The sequence below is a fragment of the Zalophus californianus genome, chromosome 4, assembly GCF_009762305.2.
Source record: "Zalophus californianus isolate mZalCal1 chromosome 4, mZalCal1.pri.v2, whole genome shotgun sequence".
Lineage (NCBI taxonomy): Eukaryota > Metazoa > Chordata > Mammalia > Carnivora > Otariidae > Zalophus > Zalophus californianus.
In genome coordinates, this window is record NC_045598.1 from 27,512,204 (window position 1) to 27,530,083 (window position 17,880).

General features: G+C 37.5%; 1 protein-coding gene across 4 annotated transcripts in view; it reads left to right on the forward strand.

Moving 5' to 3' along the window:
- LOC113928830 (protein argonaute-4) overlaps positions 1-17,880 on the forward strand; it is a 37,512-nt gene that overhangs the window by 6,799 nt on the left and 12,833 nt on the right. For 3 of the 4 annotated variants that reach the window (XR_003521979.2, XM_027604977.2, XM_027604986.2), the window contains exons 2-15: positions 1,603-1,768; positions 5,484-5,604; positions 7,014-7,195; positions 7,384-7,520; positions 7,627-7,761; positions 8,501-8,588; positions 10,378-10,525; positions 10,989-11,108; positions 11,232-11,360; positions 11,613-11,746; positions 12,869-13,053; positions 14,055-14,214; positions 17,120-17,435; positions 17,575-17,709. Coding sequence is in view for 3 of the 4 variants with exons in the window: in XM_027604977.2 (XP_027460778.1) it covers positions 1,603-1,768; positions 5,484-5,604; positions 7,014-7,195; positions 7,384-7,520; positions 7,627-7,761; positions 8,501-8,588; positions 10,378-10,525; positions 10,989-11,108; positions 11,232-11,360; positions 11,613-11,746; positions 12,869-13,053; positions 14,055-14,214; positions 17,120-17,435; positions 17,575-17,709 (2,156 nt within the window). In the remaining variant the exon portion in view is untranslated. Of the gene's footprint in view, positions 1-1,602; positions 1,769-5,483; positions 5,605-7,013; positions 7,196-7,383; positions 7,521-7,626; positions 7,762-8,500; positions 8,589-10,377; positions 10,526-10,988; positions 11,109-11,231; positions 11,361-11,612; positions 11,747-12,868; positions 13,054-14,054; positions 14,215-17,119; positions 17,436-17,574; positions 17,710-17,880 lie in introns of those variants that run through there. The other variant, XM_035727105.1, reaches the window with a different exon arrangement.

The following is a 17,880-nucleotide window of genomic DNA, read 5'->3' on the forward strand; positions in this document are numbered from 1 at the left end:
ACTCAACACCTATTCATAGCAGAAAAGATGTTTATTTTTTAGGCCAGTGTGTCTACTTGACATTATCATCAGAAGGAAGTAAGGTTTTCTAGAGTCAAATATTTCCCAGTCTGTATTTCCTCAATCCTTATCTCCTGAATATTGGTAGATATTTGATTCTAAAAAGAGAGCATTTAGGGGAAAAAAAATAAGTTGGGTTAAATGATTAGTTAAATAGATTTATTTATTATAAAACTCATTAGCGAATCTAATACAATAATGTACATTGGAATTTTGAGAAGGGGAGAGAATACGCAGTTTCTTTAGCTTATTGATCCTTTCTTTTTGTGGAATATTTTATGAACCATCAATGGAATAATTTGGAATGACTGCTCTGTCTAGACCAGGGTTTCTCACCTTCAACACTATTGCTATTTTGGATAGATACTTCTTTGTTGTGGGGAGCTGTCCTGTGTACTGTAGGATGTTTAGATGTATCCCTAGCCCTTAACCACTATATGTCAATAGCACCCTCTGAGTGGTGACAACCAAAATTGTCTCCAGACATTTGTCAGATCCTGGGGGACAATATCTCCCCCAGGTTGAGAACCACTGGTCTAGACTGTGAGTTCTTTTAAGGCAGAAGCTCTTTTTCCTGAATCTCTAGAGCAGGTTAGACATGTAATAAGTGAATAAATGTTGAATAAATAAACAAGACATTATGATCAAGAAATGTCACATTGGGGGCGCCTGGGTGGCTCTGTCGTTAAGCATCTGCCTTTGGCTCAGGTCGTGATCTCAGGGTCCTGGGATCGAGCCCTGCATCGGGCTCCCTGCTCCACGGGGAGTCTGCTTCTCCCTCTCCCACTCCCCCTGCTTGTGTTGCCTCTCTCGCTGTGTCTCTCTCTGTCAAATAAATAAAATCTTAAAAAAAAACAAAAACAAATGTCACATTGTCCAGATTCTACAAACATTAGGTTATAAACAATAAAGTCTAGCATTATTGGTATTGTTTCACTACCTAAATTAGCAAGTAAATTAATAAATGTAGCTGCTGTTAATCTCCTCCTGTCTGTACAAATTTTAATAATGTAGGCTAGTTTGTGAAGGATTAATGGATCTTCTCCAGCCTGAGCATGGTGATAGTCCCTAGAGCTTAGAGATGGTTTTATTTTAAAATGCATATAATTTTGGGGTGCCTGGCTGGCTCCATCAGTGTAGCATGAGACTCTCGATCTCAGGGTTGTAAGTTTGAGCCACACATTGGGTGTAGAGAGTACTTAAAAATAAAATCTTTTTTAAAAATGCATATAAATTTGTAAACCTAGCTATAGATCTACTGATGCTCATAAGAGGTTTTCTACAGTAGCTTATATCTGAGAGGAGTTCATCATACTGTCCATATAATTTTAATGTCCCCCAGATTCAAAATGATAGCCACATGGCAAAATATTTAGAAATCTAGAAATCCTTAGGTTAAAAGATATCACAAACTCTATATCAGAGTATGTTCAGTGAATAATAAGATCTCAGTAATTATATCTATTGTTATCATCATGATCATGAAGGGAATATTATCCTTTATGACCAAATAGCACATCAAATATCTTTCAATCTCTTCAGGACCTCCAGCCAGCCTGTTTCAGCCACCTCGTCGTCCTGGCCTTGGAACTGTTGGAAAACCAATTCGACTGTTAGCCAATCATTTTCAGGTTCAGATTCCTAAAATAGATGTGTATCACTATGATGTGGATATTAAACCAGAAAAGCGGCCTCGGAGAGTCAACAGGTAAGGATTAGAAAAAGTAGACTTCTATATATTTAAATGTATATAACTTATTTATTATGTATCATATTGTTCTCTAAATTCTTTCAACATGTAAGCTTTGTTTTCTAAGATGGTAAGTTTCTTGATAGCAGCTTTGTTGTCTCGTACTTGGTTATCCTCCACAGATTCTAGCAGAGTGCTGGATACATCACTGTTCAATAAGTAAATACTTATCAAATGAAGAAGAAAGTCACTCTTATTGTCCAATGGTAGTAGAAATTTAAATAATAAAATAAGTAAAAATAGGTGAAGTGTTAGTGTCTATGGGAAATTAGAACTATCTGAAAATTCAGGGGCATCTGGCTGGCTCAGTTGGTAGAGCATGTAACTCTTGATCTCGTTGTGAGTTTGAGCCCCATGTTGGATGTAGAGATTACTTAAAAATAAAATTTAGGAAAAAATTATCTGTAAATTCATATTTTATTATTAAGTATTGGTATTGGACATGAGAAAAATATAAGTATAAAGGCAGAAAAATCATCTTGGAATATTGAAAAAAGTAAGCTCAGAGAGAAGCTCTGTTTAATTCTAACATTACCCAAGAGGGGTCTAGATGAGATGATATAAGTCTTGTGGTCTGTGTGGCAGGGATTTACCAAGTGTGAAGACGTAGTCCTGTAGTAGATATTTTTACAATGCTAAGAACACCTACTTACCTTTTTTCTGTTTTCATGCCATGATAGTTAAGCAATCCTTAATATTAAGATTCTTGCTTTTCTTTTCTTTTTTTTAATGAGAGCAGTTATTTTTTAAAGATTTTATTTATTTATTTGACAGATAGAGAGCACAAGTAGGCAGAACATCAGGCAGAGGGAGAGGGAGAAGCAGGCTCTCCGCTGAGCAGGGAGCCTGACGTTAGGCTTGATCCCAGGACCCTGGGATCATGACCTGAGCCAAAGGTAGCCACTTAACTGACTGAGCCCCCAGGTGCCCCAGATTCTTGTTTTTCTTAGAATGCCTGTGCTGTCAAGTACAATATTTTATGCTGCTTGATTTTTGTTTCTCATTATAGATCAATAATATGGCTTTCTGATACAGTTTAATCTCATGCAAGCCCATAATTGCTTGGCTATTGTATAACTGAGATCAATTGTAATAGAAATGGTGTTAATGGCTAACATTAATCCATTCAATGAATATTTTATTGAGTGCTTACTGTGTACCAGGTATTGTTCTATGCCCTGAGAATACAATATGAACAAAAAAGGCAAAAGTTTCTACCCTTGAGGAACTTATATTCTAATAGGGGAGAAGACCAAAAATAAATGAGTAAGCAAACAAAACATATTACATGTTAGTTGGTGATAAGTGCTATGAAGAAAAATAAATAAGGGAAAGAAGGTAGAGAATGGGGGTGAGGGGAGCCACTGAGATATTTTTAATAATTTTTGGAGGTAGTGTCAACAAGATGTGTTGATGGGTGGGAACATGGGGTATGAGGGAAGAAATGAGTCGTGATTGATCCCAGGGTTTTTGTCCTATGCAAATAGAAAAATGGAGTTGCCATTTATTGGGATGGGGAAAACTATGGGAGAAGTCAACAGGGCTGGCAGATCAGGAGATCTGTTTTGGACACATTAGGGCTGAGAGGTCTATTAGACATCCTAGTGGAGATGTTGAGTAGGGTGGGAGTTGAATAGATGAGGTTGGATTCAGGGGAGTGGTCCATGCTAAAGACAAACATTTGAGAGTCATCACCATATTGGTGGTAAAACCATGAGCTGGGTAAGATTATATGGGAAGTGAATGTGGTTAGAGAAAAGAAGACTCCAGGACTTGAGTCCTGGGGTACCCCAGTATTTTAAAATTGGGGAGGCAAGTATTATTAGCCAGGAGACTGGCATGGAGAGGCCGCTGGGATAGGCAAAAACCAGGACTGAGCAAGGAGGCAAGGGAAGATGTGTTAAGTTGGAAGAATTTATCATTTACTGTTCAAGGAGCACTGAATTTAGGATTGTGGAGTCCTCTGGGGACCTTGGTAAGAGTAGTTTTGATGCAGGGAAGGTGGAGAAGGTTTAAGAGAGATAGGAGAAGAGCAATTAGAGACAACTCCTTTAAGGGATTTTGACACAAAGGGGAACAGAGAAGTGGGAGGTTCAAATGAAGAGGAAGTCAGGTCAGGGAAGTTTAATTTTTTTGAAGATGAGAGAAACTATAGCATATCTGTATGCTGAAGGAAATAATCTAATAAAGAGGAAAAATTTGATAATCCAGGAAAGAGGAAAATTCTTAGAGTCATATCCATGAACACACCAGAGTAAGTAGGCTTATTGTGTGACAAGCACTGTTCTAAATATTCTGTGTGTATTTATTCACTTAATACAACTTAATACAACAAACTTTTGTGGTAGGTATTATGATTATTATAATTTTACAAATGAAAAGAAACAGGTAGTGGAAGATTCAATAACTTGTCCAAGCTCTGCCACTTAATCAGTGTGTGACCAAGGGCAGATCACTTGCCTATTCTGAATTTTTTTTTTCTTTTTACTTTGGAAACAGTAATCATCAGCCTATTTGTCTCACAAAGATTAAGTGAGAATAGATGTGAAAGTATCTCTTCACTATATAACTGTCTATGGTTGTAATTTAAGAATATAAGATGAGAAATTATCCTTCCTATATGAAAATGTATTATTCTTAAGATAGTTTTTTTTTAAATTGGTAATATATGATACTACACTTTTCCATCAATTTTTTCAGTTGTGTGATTTGGTTTATAAATATGTATCTTTTCCATAGATTTTATTTGCAGAATATTAATGCCTTAGCTAGTTGTGATATGTTTTGGCTTTTAAGATATAGTTCCTGCATGTAGCACTCACTAAACATTGGTAAGATAGAGTTTTCTATTAACTCTAGCATTCCAAAATCTCACAGACGCAGATCTGTCCATCTTAAACCACATACTCTAGTTATCCTGCAACTGCCTTTACTTCAGAGCCTGCATACGGTGTGGTCTGGCATATAGACAAGAACACTTAGGTAAAACTATGCATGCTTGATTGAGGGAAAGGGCTTTCATTCTAAAAAGAAACTACTTTGGTAATCTTTATGGAATGACAGTATTTTACATTTCCTTCTCTACACTGCTCAGGAGCACTTCAGAATAAAACAGTATGTATGAATAACAGAATAAAACAGACAGTATGAAAAATAATAAATTACCAGCATTAGGCAAAGGGGTTGACTTATTCCTTTGAGTATGATGCAACTTGGATTTATTGGCCCTCACATTTCTGAATTTCTGCCTACTCTCTTTTCTGAAACCATGAGGATGGTTTGAATGAGGATGTTTATTTGCTAACAAATTTATCATGGTTCAATTATGAATATTCATGCCAAACTTAGATACCTAAAATAGGTTATTCTGGTAAGGCTGTATTGGTCATGGGAGAGGACTGTGAAAGGCAAGAGTTTGAGAGGATGCCATAAGTGTTAGGCTCTCTTTTTATTCCCTGCTTTTCTTATCATCTCGTAGCTGCTTTTGTTCTCTCGTGGCTACCTTTCTTTAGTTGACTGTTGTTAACTATTTTTTTAATTACTGAAGTCAATTATAACTATAACTCTTACTTTTTCCAAGTAGTTTTGAACTCAGTTTAGGTGATTAAGGTATGGTGATAGTTTTCTTACTGCTCACCATTTCTCAAAGCTAACTGCCACTCTCTCTGTTAAGAGAGGTAGTAGATACAATGGTGCGGCACTTCAAGATGCAAATATTTGGTGACCGGCAGCCTGGCTATGATGGCAAAAGAAACATGTACACAGCACATCCACTGCCAATTGGACGGGATAGGGTAAGTGTTAACAGCCAGAAGTGCGTATTAGACTTACGTCATTTACATAGGACAAAAATGTTTCCCTTTCCAATAACAACTTGATTCTTAGAGTTGTTTCACATAGTGATGATAGATTTGTTACTGTGTCCATATTCCCTTGTCCTGTAGTTAATCAACAATTGAAGATGAGATTAGCATTAGAATTTAGGTTGATTATGATTATTGGAATTAGATTAGTTTGATTACATATATTCTGGTTTTCACATTGCTAATGTACTTGCTATGTGAATCTGAAAAATGGAGTTTTTATAGATTATAGAAAATTATCTAACACCTACTTGTGGAAATATTCATAATGCCACAATAACTTTTTCTTTTACAAGTTTAGTTTTTAAATTAGAAAAGCAATATGTAAACATATACTCCTTATAAACTTACTTAGACATCTAGAAATACTGTAATTTCCTGCCTCCCTACCTGCCTGCATCCCCCAATCCCATTTTCCTTTTTAGAGGAAACTACTGTAATAGTTTGGTATGTATCCTTTCAGATATTTTTATGTGCATTAGCTATTTATGCATATGCTTATGTATATTCTTATTTGCACATCATTCTAGGATTTGCTTTTTCATTTAACAATATGTCTGGGAGATCTTTCCATTTCTGTACATTTACATATACCTTATTATTTACTTAATTCAAATTCTTTTTTATTGTGGTAAAATATGCATAACATAAAATTTACTATTTTAACCATTTTTAGGTGTACAATTCAGTGGCATTTAATGTATTCATGTTGTTGTGCAATCATAACCACTATCAATCTCCAAAATTTTCTTATCTTCCCAACCTGAAAGTACATACCCACTAAATATTAAGTTCTCCCATCCCCTTCCCCCAGTTCCTGGTATCCACTATTCTACCTTAGGTCTTGGGGAACCTGGGTGACTCAGTTTGTTAAGCATCTGACTCTTGATTTCGGCTCAGGTCACGATCTCAGGGTTGTGTGATTGAGCCCTGTGTTGGGCTCCATACTGTGCGTGGGGCCTGGTTAAGATTCTCTCTCTCGCTCTTGCTCTCCTTCCGCCCCTCCCTCTTTCTGTCCCTATGAATTTGACTATTCTAAGTACTTCATATAAGTGGAATCATACAGTATTTGTCCCTTTGTGTCTGGCTTATTTCACTCAGCATAATGTTTTCAAGGTTCATCCGTGTTGAAACATAGACCTTATTTTCAAACTATTACATAATAGTTAATATTATATTATTCCCTCTTGATGGACACTCAAGTTGTTTCCAATGTTTTGCAATTACAGAAAGTCTTAAAAATAAATATCCTTATGCATATACTATGTTGAATATTCCTGGGATCTTTCTTTCATACTCTGTAAATATATATGTGTAACTATGTTTTTTTTTTTCCTTAGGTTGATATGGAAGTGACCCTTCCAGGTGAGGGTAAAGACCAAACCTTCAAAGTGTCTGTTCAGTGGGTATCAGTTGTGAGCCTTCAGTTGCTTTTAGAAGCTTTGGCTGGGCACTTGAATGAAGTCCCAGATGACTCAGTACAAGCACTTGATGTAATCACAAGACACCTTCCCTCCATGAGGTTAGTACCTTCGTTTGAGTTCGTTCCCACAAATGTCAGATTTTTTCAGTAGGTCGCACTGGAGCCATTGAAAAGTTTCTGCGTAAGTCACAGTTTAAACTTGATTTCAAGTTTGTTTATAAAGTTGAGAATAAAATGAAAGACCTTTTGAGTTTTTGATGGTGAAACATGCAAACTCATTTCTTCAGGTACACTCCGGTGGGTCGTTCTTTTTTCTCACCTCCTGAAGGTTACTACCACCCTCTGGGAGGGGGCAGAGAGGTTTGGTTTGGCTTTCATCAGTCTGTGAGACCTGCTATGTGGAATATGATGCTCAATATTGACGGTATGCTAGAATTCTCCTTTTACTCTTTACTTTTTTGGCTAGTTTTTTTTTGGTACTTTCCCTTTCTCTGAACTGAAGCTAAGTATCCATCCTCTCTGTTCGTTAGTGTCTGCAACTGCTTTCTACCGAGCTCAGCCTATCATTGAGTTCATGTGTGAGGTTTTAGACATTCAGAACATCAATGAACAGACCAAACCGCTAACAGATTCCCAGCGTGTCAAGTTTACCAAAGAAATCAGAGGTAGGTATTTGCATTACCATAGTCTCAGCAAGGCAGCTCCATGTAGTGCAAGGAGCAGGGTCTTGGAGTCAGACACACCTGGGTTTCCATCCCATCCCAGCCAGGTCTATCAATGGGACCCTGGGCTAGTTACTTACTCATCATGAGTCTTAATTTATTCATCTCTAAGGTAAAGAAAATAATGTGTATCTTTAAGTTTGTTGTGAGAATTAAAGGCAATTAGATGTATAAAGCTTCTTGTCCTGTAGCTGGCACCCATCAGGCACTCTTACCCTTTACCCACTTAAAAACTTTCATTTTATTTTATTTATGTAATTTTTATTTTTTTCAAAACTTAGCTTTTTTTTTTTCCCAAAACTTAGCTTTTAAAAAAGTAACACAAGTTTATTCTCCTTTGGAATTTCTTTTCTTCTTGTTATTAGCTATCTTCTCTCACTACAACATAAGCTTCATTAAGGCTAGCTCTAGACCTGATAATAAATACCAGAATTATTGGTATTTAGTAGATATTTACTGAACAAATTAATAAATTTATGTAGGTTGCACATTTTAAGTCATCTGGGTTCTAAGTTTTTCTTCTGAGCTGAGACTTTTTGCCCGTACATGATGAAATGGTTCTCATGTCCTTGCAACCTTAGTCCCGCACAATGCTGAAGTTCTAAAGACATTTGAGCCTGTTTTTGTCACTGTGATTTTAATTAATACCTGATGTTTTGCCTTTTTTGTTTTTTAACTTCAGGTCTTAAAGTTGAGGTGACCCACTGTGGACAGATGAAACGAAAATATCGAGTTTGTAATGTGACTAGACGGCCAGCCAGTCATCAAACGTATGTTAACCACATTGAAAATGATATTGTTACATTTTTGGTAACAGAAGAAGCTGCTGTGATTTGAGAAAATGGTATCCCATATTGAAAGTTTCAAAATCCCTGAGATCATCCGTTTTAAGCCCCAGAGCTTTAAAAAGTGTTTTAAATATTTTTGATAGAGACATTTAAAAAACATATCTCTTGCCTTTGATTCATTTCACCTCTTAAACAAAGGATGCCAAACACAGATCAACTTTTATATAACAATGCAGAGTCATCATTAATAAGCATCATTTATTATACTGTTATAATTCTCAACACATGTCCCAAAGGATCTGTTAAGTCCTATAAGTCATATAAGGCTGTCATGAGAACATATTGCTTTGGGTTTTGTTTGGCTTTTTCTCTTTTTGAAGCTGGCTGCCACTTCTTCCAGCTCCTCAGTCTATATGGCATGCCTCTAGCAGCTACTCATTTCCATTTTCCAATCTTATTTTTCTAATCACCCAACTTCTATGCAAAATAAGAAAATATATATGAAAGTATATATTTACTATATATGTAAGTTTTGTTCTTGTAATCAAGATCTTTAAACTGATGTCTGACATAAATAAATATTGGCTCCTCCAAGTAAAGAGCATGAACTTAAATATATAAACTTTACATTATTTTGGTTAGTCAGAAGCCTTTTGTTTGTTTATATTCTAGTCTGACTTTGTTTAGTTCCACGGTTCTCAATTTTTAAACTTTAGTGTACATCAAAATCATTGGGAAGGCTTTGTTCTAGATAGTAGAAGTTTTTGGGTGACCTCTGGATAAATGTGGTATATTGATTCAGTATGATTTTAATAAATTCTTCAGTATGAACCTATATGCACCTGATGTGAATTTCTTAAGAGTTAGAAAGTGATACTCCATGTATTCTCCATATTATACTATTGACTTCATTCTCTAGGAGGAAAAACATTACTGAAACCTTATGAAATCACTATTGAGAACTGTAGCTTTTGTTTCAAGAACTGTATCTTTTTCATTAATTACTTCACATAACCCTGTAAAAATAATTATACCTATAGATTTATATAGTCTTTGCATGAAAATTAAAAGCACGTAGATTTAAATATCACATAGATGATCCTTGCTGCATTGTTATTTTGTGGGGCTGTAACAGTTAAGAAAGCAGGTTAAAGTTATTATTGTACCAAGTATTTAAGATAATTTGCCCACTGAAAGAACCAAAGAAAGAGAATATCTTAAATCTTGTTCTCCAGTTTATATCAAATATCCTGGCACAGTCTCAGTTTCATGTGTTTGGTCTTGTTGCCTCTAAATCCACATATATTTGTCCTCGTTTGGGGATCTGGAAATGTGGCCCCAATAACTATGTTACACTCATTTTACAAAAAGTTATCTTAAGCAAATAAAACTCCTCTGTGGATGATCCCAAGTCCTTATTTGATTTTAATAATTTATAGGAAGCCAGCTAGAGATTATATATGTATCTGTAGGTGTTAACTGACCTCTAGTGAGTTTGTATTTTCCCGTTCTGCAGCTTCTTCTCGTTTTAACTTCTTTTTAAGTTTTAATTTAATATTTTTCTCATCCTAGCTTCAACAAACATGGAAAATTCCAAGAATCACTTTTCTCATTAAATACTAAAATGACTTAAGTGAAACTGGTCAAATAAAGATTGACCTTTGTTTTTTAAGTGACTGATCAAGGTAGAAAATGTTAGGCTTTTGTTTGTTTGCTTGTTTAAGAAAAAAAGAACTTGAAGACATTTCTAAAAAGGTATTCTCTCCCATAGTTTTCCTTTACAGCTAGAAAATGGTCAAGCTATGGAATGTACAGTAGCTCAGTATTTTAAGCAGAAGTATAGTCTGCAACTGAAATACCCCCATCTTCCCTGTCTCCAAGTGGGACAAGAACAAAAACATACATATTTGCCACTTGAGGTAAGCTAAACCGAATTTTCTTTTGCCAAATCTGCCAATCTCTTGAATGAGTTAAAAAAAAAAATCATGTCCTAAACTAGTAGTAGAATTTAGTATTAATTTCTAAATTATTTTGGGCAGGGGCACCTGGGTGGCTCAGTCCATTGAGTGTCTGACTCTTGGTTTCAGATCAGGTCATGATCTTGGGTTTGTGGACTCCAGCCCAGCATTGGGCTCCTGGCTCAGCAGGGAGTCTGCTTCTCTCCCTCTCTCTCTGCCCCTCCCCCCTTTGCATGTTCTTGCTCTCTCTCTCAAATGAATAAATAAATCTTTAAAAAAATAAATAAAATATTTTAGGCAGAAAGCTTCACTAGGTAATAGCATTTTCATGTTTTGGGGAGTGGAAGAGGTAAGATACAATTTAGCAAAGGCTTACTATATAGAAACCCATTACACAAACAAATTTCTTTTTGCCTCTCTGTAGGTCTGTAATATCGTGGCAGGACAGCGATGTATAAAGAAGCTCACAGACAATCAGACTTCCACAATGATCAAAGCTACAGCAAGATCCGCTCCTGACAGACAGGAAGAAATCAGTAGACTGGTCAGTAAGGCACGGTCTTCACGATACGCTAGCTTTCAGATGAGAAAACAAGACAATAGAAAACTCCTGGTAGGACACAGTTACTCTTTGGTTTTTATATACGCAGGCTTTCCTGTTCTTTAGGTGAAGAGTAACAGCATGGTGGGTGGACCGGATCCATACCTTAAAGAATTTGGTATTGTTGTCCACAATGAAATGACAGAGCTCACAGGCAGGGTACTTCCAGCACCAATGCTGCAATACGGAGGCCGGGTAAGCTTTTTATTTCATTCAGCAAGCTCCTTCCAACAACCAGCCAACAAGAGAATAATCCAGGGTTTCTCCGCTACACCACACTGAATTTACCCATAGTTTAGCTCCTTATTGCTTTTTGTCTTTTGGCTAATACCAAATAGAGTTTTGTTTATCCCCTCATCAACATTAACATGGCCTTAGATTGTAATGTCTTTTCTCTTTTCTTTTGTTTCTTTTCTTTTTTTCTTTTTCTTTTTTTTTTTTTTAAAGAATAAAACGGTAGCCACACCCAACCAGGGTGTCTGGGACATGCGAGGAAAGCAGTTTTATGCTGGCATTGAAATTAAAGTTTGGGCAGTTGCTTGTTTTGCGCCTCAGAAACAATGTAGGGAAGATTTACTAAAGTGAGTATCTTCATATTTTCAGCTTAGTAATATCCCTTCCAGATATGAAAATACCATCATGACGTGAATGTGCTGTGCACACTGGCACTAAATCCCTGACTCTTAAGAGTGACGCCATCTGGCTGTAGGAGAAAGACCTTGTATTATAGTAAATTGCAAACTTGGGAATGACATTAAGAATCTGACTCAGCTTCCTTACATTTAGAGCAGAAATCTGTGACTAACAAGGCCGAAGCAGAGAGAGTTGGCAAACTCTTGAGTTCTTAGTGAAGCTTCCTTTGGTATTAATTGTATCTTTTCAGCTGAGCTTAAAAAACTCGTCTGTTCTTAATCATTATAATTTATTAGTGAGCTTGTTTTCCTGCAGGGTCACTGATTGAGAGCATTGGTTCATGTCTTCCAGATGCAGCTCTTATCTATAGAAAGGAAGTTAGTAAGAAGGGTAGAAAAATCAAGGCAGGAAAAGGGAACTGGATGGAAAAACGAATCTTGCAAAATATTTGGCAAATGCACAAAAATTATTCTGAAAGCTTTATACATAAAGTCACTTCTCATATCCAGAATTTAAAACTTCACAATGAATTGTTTTTTTTTTTCAAAGTGATGGTTTCTTTTGATATTGTTATTGAATCACATCAGTTACAAGTTTGAATGTAATCCTAAATATGCCAATTTTGTGTTTCCATGTTCTCAGTTGAACACAAGCTTACCCAATCATTCTTGTGCCAGGCTTACCAAGATACACATTCCCTGAAATTTTGACTTTGCTTTTCTTTAGTTCAGAATTACGGACTTGAATGTTTAAAAAAAAAAAAAAAGAAAGAAATCTTTGAACAGAAATGCTATTCTAGTTCCTGGGGCCCAGTTGAGGCATAATTGTTGAAAAATTCAAAATGATGATCTGAGAGCTTAATAATACAGATTCTTGTGCATTATAATCGCGGTGATACAATTGCCAGCCCATCTTTGGCACCCAGTTAAAGATTTTTTTCTTTGTTTAGTTGTTTATTTTTAATTTTGGCTAAGAATGTGCAGAACTGAAAGAAGTATCTTAGTGGAAAATAAATGCTAGGAACATACTCTGAAATGAAAGCATTGTGCCACTTGGTTCTATTTTAACAGGAGTTTCACTGATCAGCTCCGTAAAATCTCTAAGGATGCAGGAATGCCTATCCAGGGTCAGCCCTGTTTCTGCAAGTATGCACAAGGTGCAGACAGCGTGGAGCCCATGTTCAAACACCTGAAAATGACCTACGTGGGCCTACAGCTAATCGTGGTTATCTTGCCTGGGAAGACGCCAGTGTATGGTATGGACCCCTTTAATATTGAACGAGGGATGACTTCAAGGAGTAGGTCAGGGTAAGCTAGGTTATGCTGTAGTCACAAACAACCCCAGACTCCTGGTGGCTCAGAGCATCAAAGGTTGATTTTTTGCTTCTGCCTTGTGTGCGTTGAGGTAGACTGAGGCCCCTGTTCCATGCCATCGTGTCATTTTCCCTCTGGGACCCAGGCTGGCTAAGCAGTTGTTATTTGGAAAGTTGCTGGCACCATGGCAGAGAGAAGAGAGAGCTCTGGAAGGCTCTTAACATTTGCAGCTTCTTGACCACAACCAGCCACATGGCTCTTCCCAACCTTTGTGTGGGGATCGAGAATGGGGGCTGGGAAATGCAGCGGGAGTGAGTGTGCCGCATACAGTGGAATTCTACCATAGCCCTCAAAGCAGGAAGAACCGGAATGTTTGGTGAAAAGCACTTAGGAATATCGGAGTGGGGAAGTGTGGGGGAGCCTACCACTTCCAGAAAAGAAGGTGTTCAGTTTGTGTCTATTGTAACAAGAGTGATACAAAGTTCTTTTGGCTATCATCTAAATAAAGGATTTGGGAACTACAGACCAGCTGTTTGAACTTTATAAAACATCTTCAATGCCCTCTGTAGTTGTTTCTTTTGTTACTGTCTATCTCTCCTGTTTAGAGGAAAAAGAGGGGGAGGGTGGGAGAAAAATACATAAAAGTCAAAGGGCTGGCTTGTATACTGAGAGGGAGGAGCTGAGAGATGGATTCCTTTTCCAGACCAGTCCTGTGGAAAAAGTAACCTCAAGGGACTGAGTGGTGGCAGGCAGGATCCAGGAGTAAAGGAAGTGGGCTACCTTCAGTGCTTGCAGGAGGGAAGAAAAGGAAAAATTGCCCTGGGGGGTTAGCAGATAAAACGACCGCTATGTAAATGTTTATGTGTGGATTTTTGCCTCTACTCTTAGTAATTAGGAGAATATTTAAACATTTTAAAATTAATTAATGAATTTATCCTTGTAGCGGAGGTGAAACGTGTTGGAGATACCCTCCTGGGTATGGCCACACAGTGTGTCCAGGTAAAAAATGTAGTGAAGACCTCACCCCAAACCCTTTCCAACCTTTGCCTGAAGATAAATGCAAAGCTCGGAGGAATTAACAATGTGCTTGTACCTCATCAAAGGTAAGATTCTGAACTCTGTTTTTTCTACTTTTTTTCCCCTACATTTTTATTAAGATCAAATGTAACGTTATTTGCAGTAAAGCACACAAATCTTAAACATGCATCTCAATTACTTTTTCTTATATATGTATACACTCATGTAACCACACTCAGGTGAAGATCTAGAACATTTCCAGCACCCTGTCGGGCTTCTTTGTGGCCCCTCCCAATAGATAACCCCCAAAGGTAACCACTATCACCATAGATTAGTTTTGCCTCTTTTTGAACTTCATATAAACGGAACCATACAATATGTAATATTTTGTGTCTGTTTTCTTTTGCTCATCCTTATGTGTCTAGAATTCATTCATGTTACTGTATTAAGTAGTAGTTTACTCATTTTCATTGTTGTATATTATTTCATTATATGAATATACTCACAGAATTTTAATCTGTTCTACCATTGATGGATATTTTTGTACATTCATTATACAATTTTTCTACATTTTTGGTGGATGTAAGTACTCTTTCTCCTGAGTATATATCCAAAAGTAGAATTGCTAAGTTATAGAGAGTACGTGTATTTAGCATTGATAGATACTGTCAAATAGTTTTGCTGGGTGGTTGTACCAGTTTACATTTCCATGGAGATTTCTGGTTGCTCCATATTCTCACCAACACTTGGTAGTATCAGTCCTTTTAACTTTAGCCATTTTGTTTGGGATAATAGTATCTCATTGTGGTTTTAATTTACATTCCCCTGATGATTAACCATGTTGAACACAATTTCGTATGTTTATTGGTTATTTGGATATCCTCTTTTGTGATGGGTTTTTCAGTTCTTTGCCCATTTCTTAGATTGGGTTGTCCGTCTTTTCATTAATTTGTATTTTCCCTATCTATTGAGATAATATCTGCCTTGCTAACTCTAAAATGTTTTCATGTGAAATTCTATATGTGAAAGTGATTTGAAAAGTTCAATTTAGGGCTGTGGTATTAGTGATTTCTATACTTGACAAGAATATGAAATTGAGTGCCTTGCTCTTATACAATCATATTACAATCTTAATTTGCCCTTGAATAACATTTATAGGTTACAAAATCCTTCGTACACCATTGATGAATGAGGTATACAGGCCATATGGGAAGTTAACCTAAAATCTGAAATCGTTTAATTTTACCCCAAATGTTTGAGACAATATAGCATAGTAGTTTAGGACGCATACCTCGATGTCTGACACCCTAGGTTTGGATTCCAGCTTTCCTGCTTCCTAGTTATGTAAGCTTGGGCAAGCTCCTTAACCTCTTCTGTCCTGTTTTTTTTTAATCTGAAAAATTGAGATAATAATTGTACCACCCTCATGGGATTATCGTGAGGACTAAATGAGTTAATACAGGTAAAGTTTAGCACAGTGGCTGGTACATAGTATATGTAAGGTGTTATTATATTATGCATATGTATGTTACAGATGTATGTTTGCTGTTGTACTGCTCTGCACTATCATGTTGCATGATGATACATACAGAGAAATATAACACAGCCTCTGCCCTCATGGAGATACCTATTTTATTATAGAGATTTTCAGATTTGGGATGTCTCCTATATTATACTTTAAGAATCAGTACTCATTTCTGGGCGCCTGGGTGGCTCAGTTGGTTAAGCGACTGCCTTCGGCTCAGGTCATGATCCTGGGGTCCCGGGATCCAGTCCCACATCAGGCTCCCTGCTCAGCGGGGGGTCTGCTTCTCCCTCTGACCCTCTTCCCTCTCATGCTGTCTGTCTCTCAGTCTCTCTCTCTCAAATAAATAAATAAAAATCTTTAAAAAAAATAAGAATCAGTACTCATTTCCAAATCCTACTTTTAAGAATTTGCCAGAGAAGCATGCATGATTACCCCCCCTTGATTCCTTAGAAAAATCAGTGCCAAATAAATGAGTTCATTCTTTCAACAAATATTTATTGAGTGCCAGCTGTGAGCTAGGCAATGTTCCAGGCACTAGGGATACTGCAGTGAATAAGACAAAACAAAACAAAATTCCTGCCCTTGTGGAGCTTACACTCTTGTGTGTGTGTGTGTGTGTGTGTGTGTGTGTGTGTGTGTGCATGTAGAAAATAAATACAATTTAAATTAAGTGGGGTGCCTGGCTGGCTCAGTCAGTAGAATGTGTGACTCTTGATCTTGGGGTTGTGAGTTTGAGCCCCACAATGGGGGTAGAGATTACTTAAAAAAATCTTCAAAAAATTAAGTAAAATATGTGGTATAAGTGATGAATACTGTAGATAAAAATAAAATAGGGAAGTAGATAGATTCAATTCTCTTCTCTAAGCCTCACATCTTAAAGAGCATTGGGGGTTTTGTCCCCGTTCCATGTAAATTCTGCAATTCTATATCTGTTGTAAGAATCCTAGGATCCCAAGAGAGTTCATTCTGGGAAAATCTTCCCTTCACACATAGAGATTTTATTAAATTTGGCTCAGGTCCTCTTTTTAAAGTCTTCCCTTCCTGCTATTGTAGAAGAACCATGTTGATTTCTTTTTTAATATTTTATTTATTTCTTTTAGAGAGAGAGAAAGAGAGCAGGGGGAGGAGCAGAGGGAGAGGGACAGAGAGAGAATCTCCAGCGGACTCCTCACTGAGCGCAGAGCCCAACACAGGGCTCTATCCCAGGACCCTGAGCCAAAACCAAGAGTCAGACGCTCAACCGAATGAGCCACCAGGTGCCCCAACCATGTTGACTTCTTAAATCAATTCAGATTCATTGCAAAAGAGGCAGAGACACTCAGTGGGCTTTAGAGTTCTCACCCAATGTGTTCAAGTCTTTATTCTGTCTTGTAAAACTATATCTGTGATTATATCTGGTGAGCTTGAAAGTACAGATTTCCATCCGTTTGTCTGAGTGTCAATGTCTCCTTCAATCTGAGCAGGCCCTCGGTGTTCCAGCAGCCTGTCATCTTCCTGGGAGCGGATGTCACGCATCCCCCAGCAGGGGACGGGAAGAAGCCTTCCATTGCTGCTGTCGTTGGCAGTATGGATGGCCACCCCAGCCGGTACTGTGCCACTGTTCGGGTGCAGACCTCCCGCCAGGAGATTTCCCAGGAGCTCCTGTACAGTCAGGAGGTAATTCAGGACCTCACTAACATGGTTCGAGAGCTGCTGATCCAGTTCTACAAGTCTACACGCTTCAAACCCACTCGGATCATCTACTACCGTGGAGGGGTATCAGAGGGACAAATGAAACAGGTACTCTGATTACCCATGGTTGCCTTTGAGGGTTCTAGGTGTTGATGGAGCTTCCTCCCATCTGCCACTCCAGGTGAACCAGATCTGAGAGCTGCAAAGTGAGTTCTCAATTAAACGTCATTCTATTTCTAACTCCTAGGTCGCCTGGCCAGAGCTAATAGCAATTCGAAAGGCATGTATTAGCTTGGAAGAAGATTACCGGCCAGGAATAACCTACATTGTGGTGCAGAAGAGACACCACACACGACTTTTCTGTGCAGATAAAACAGAAAGGGTAAGAAACTATGGTAGAAGCCTCATTAGCTGATGCAAGTGAATATGATTTCAAATGGGCATACATACAATTTTTTTTCCTAAAAACAGAAGTGTAATAATAATTTAATAAATATACTAACTCCAGTTGAACATAGATGATCACTTCTGAATGATACAGGTTTCAAGACTG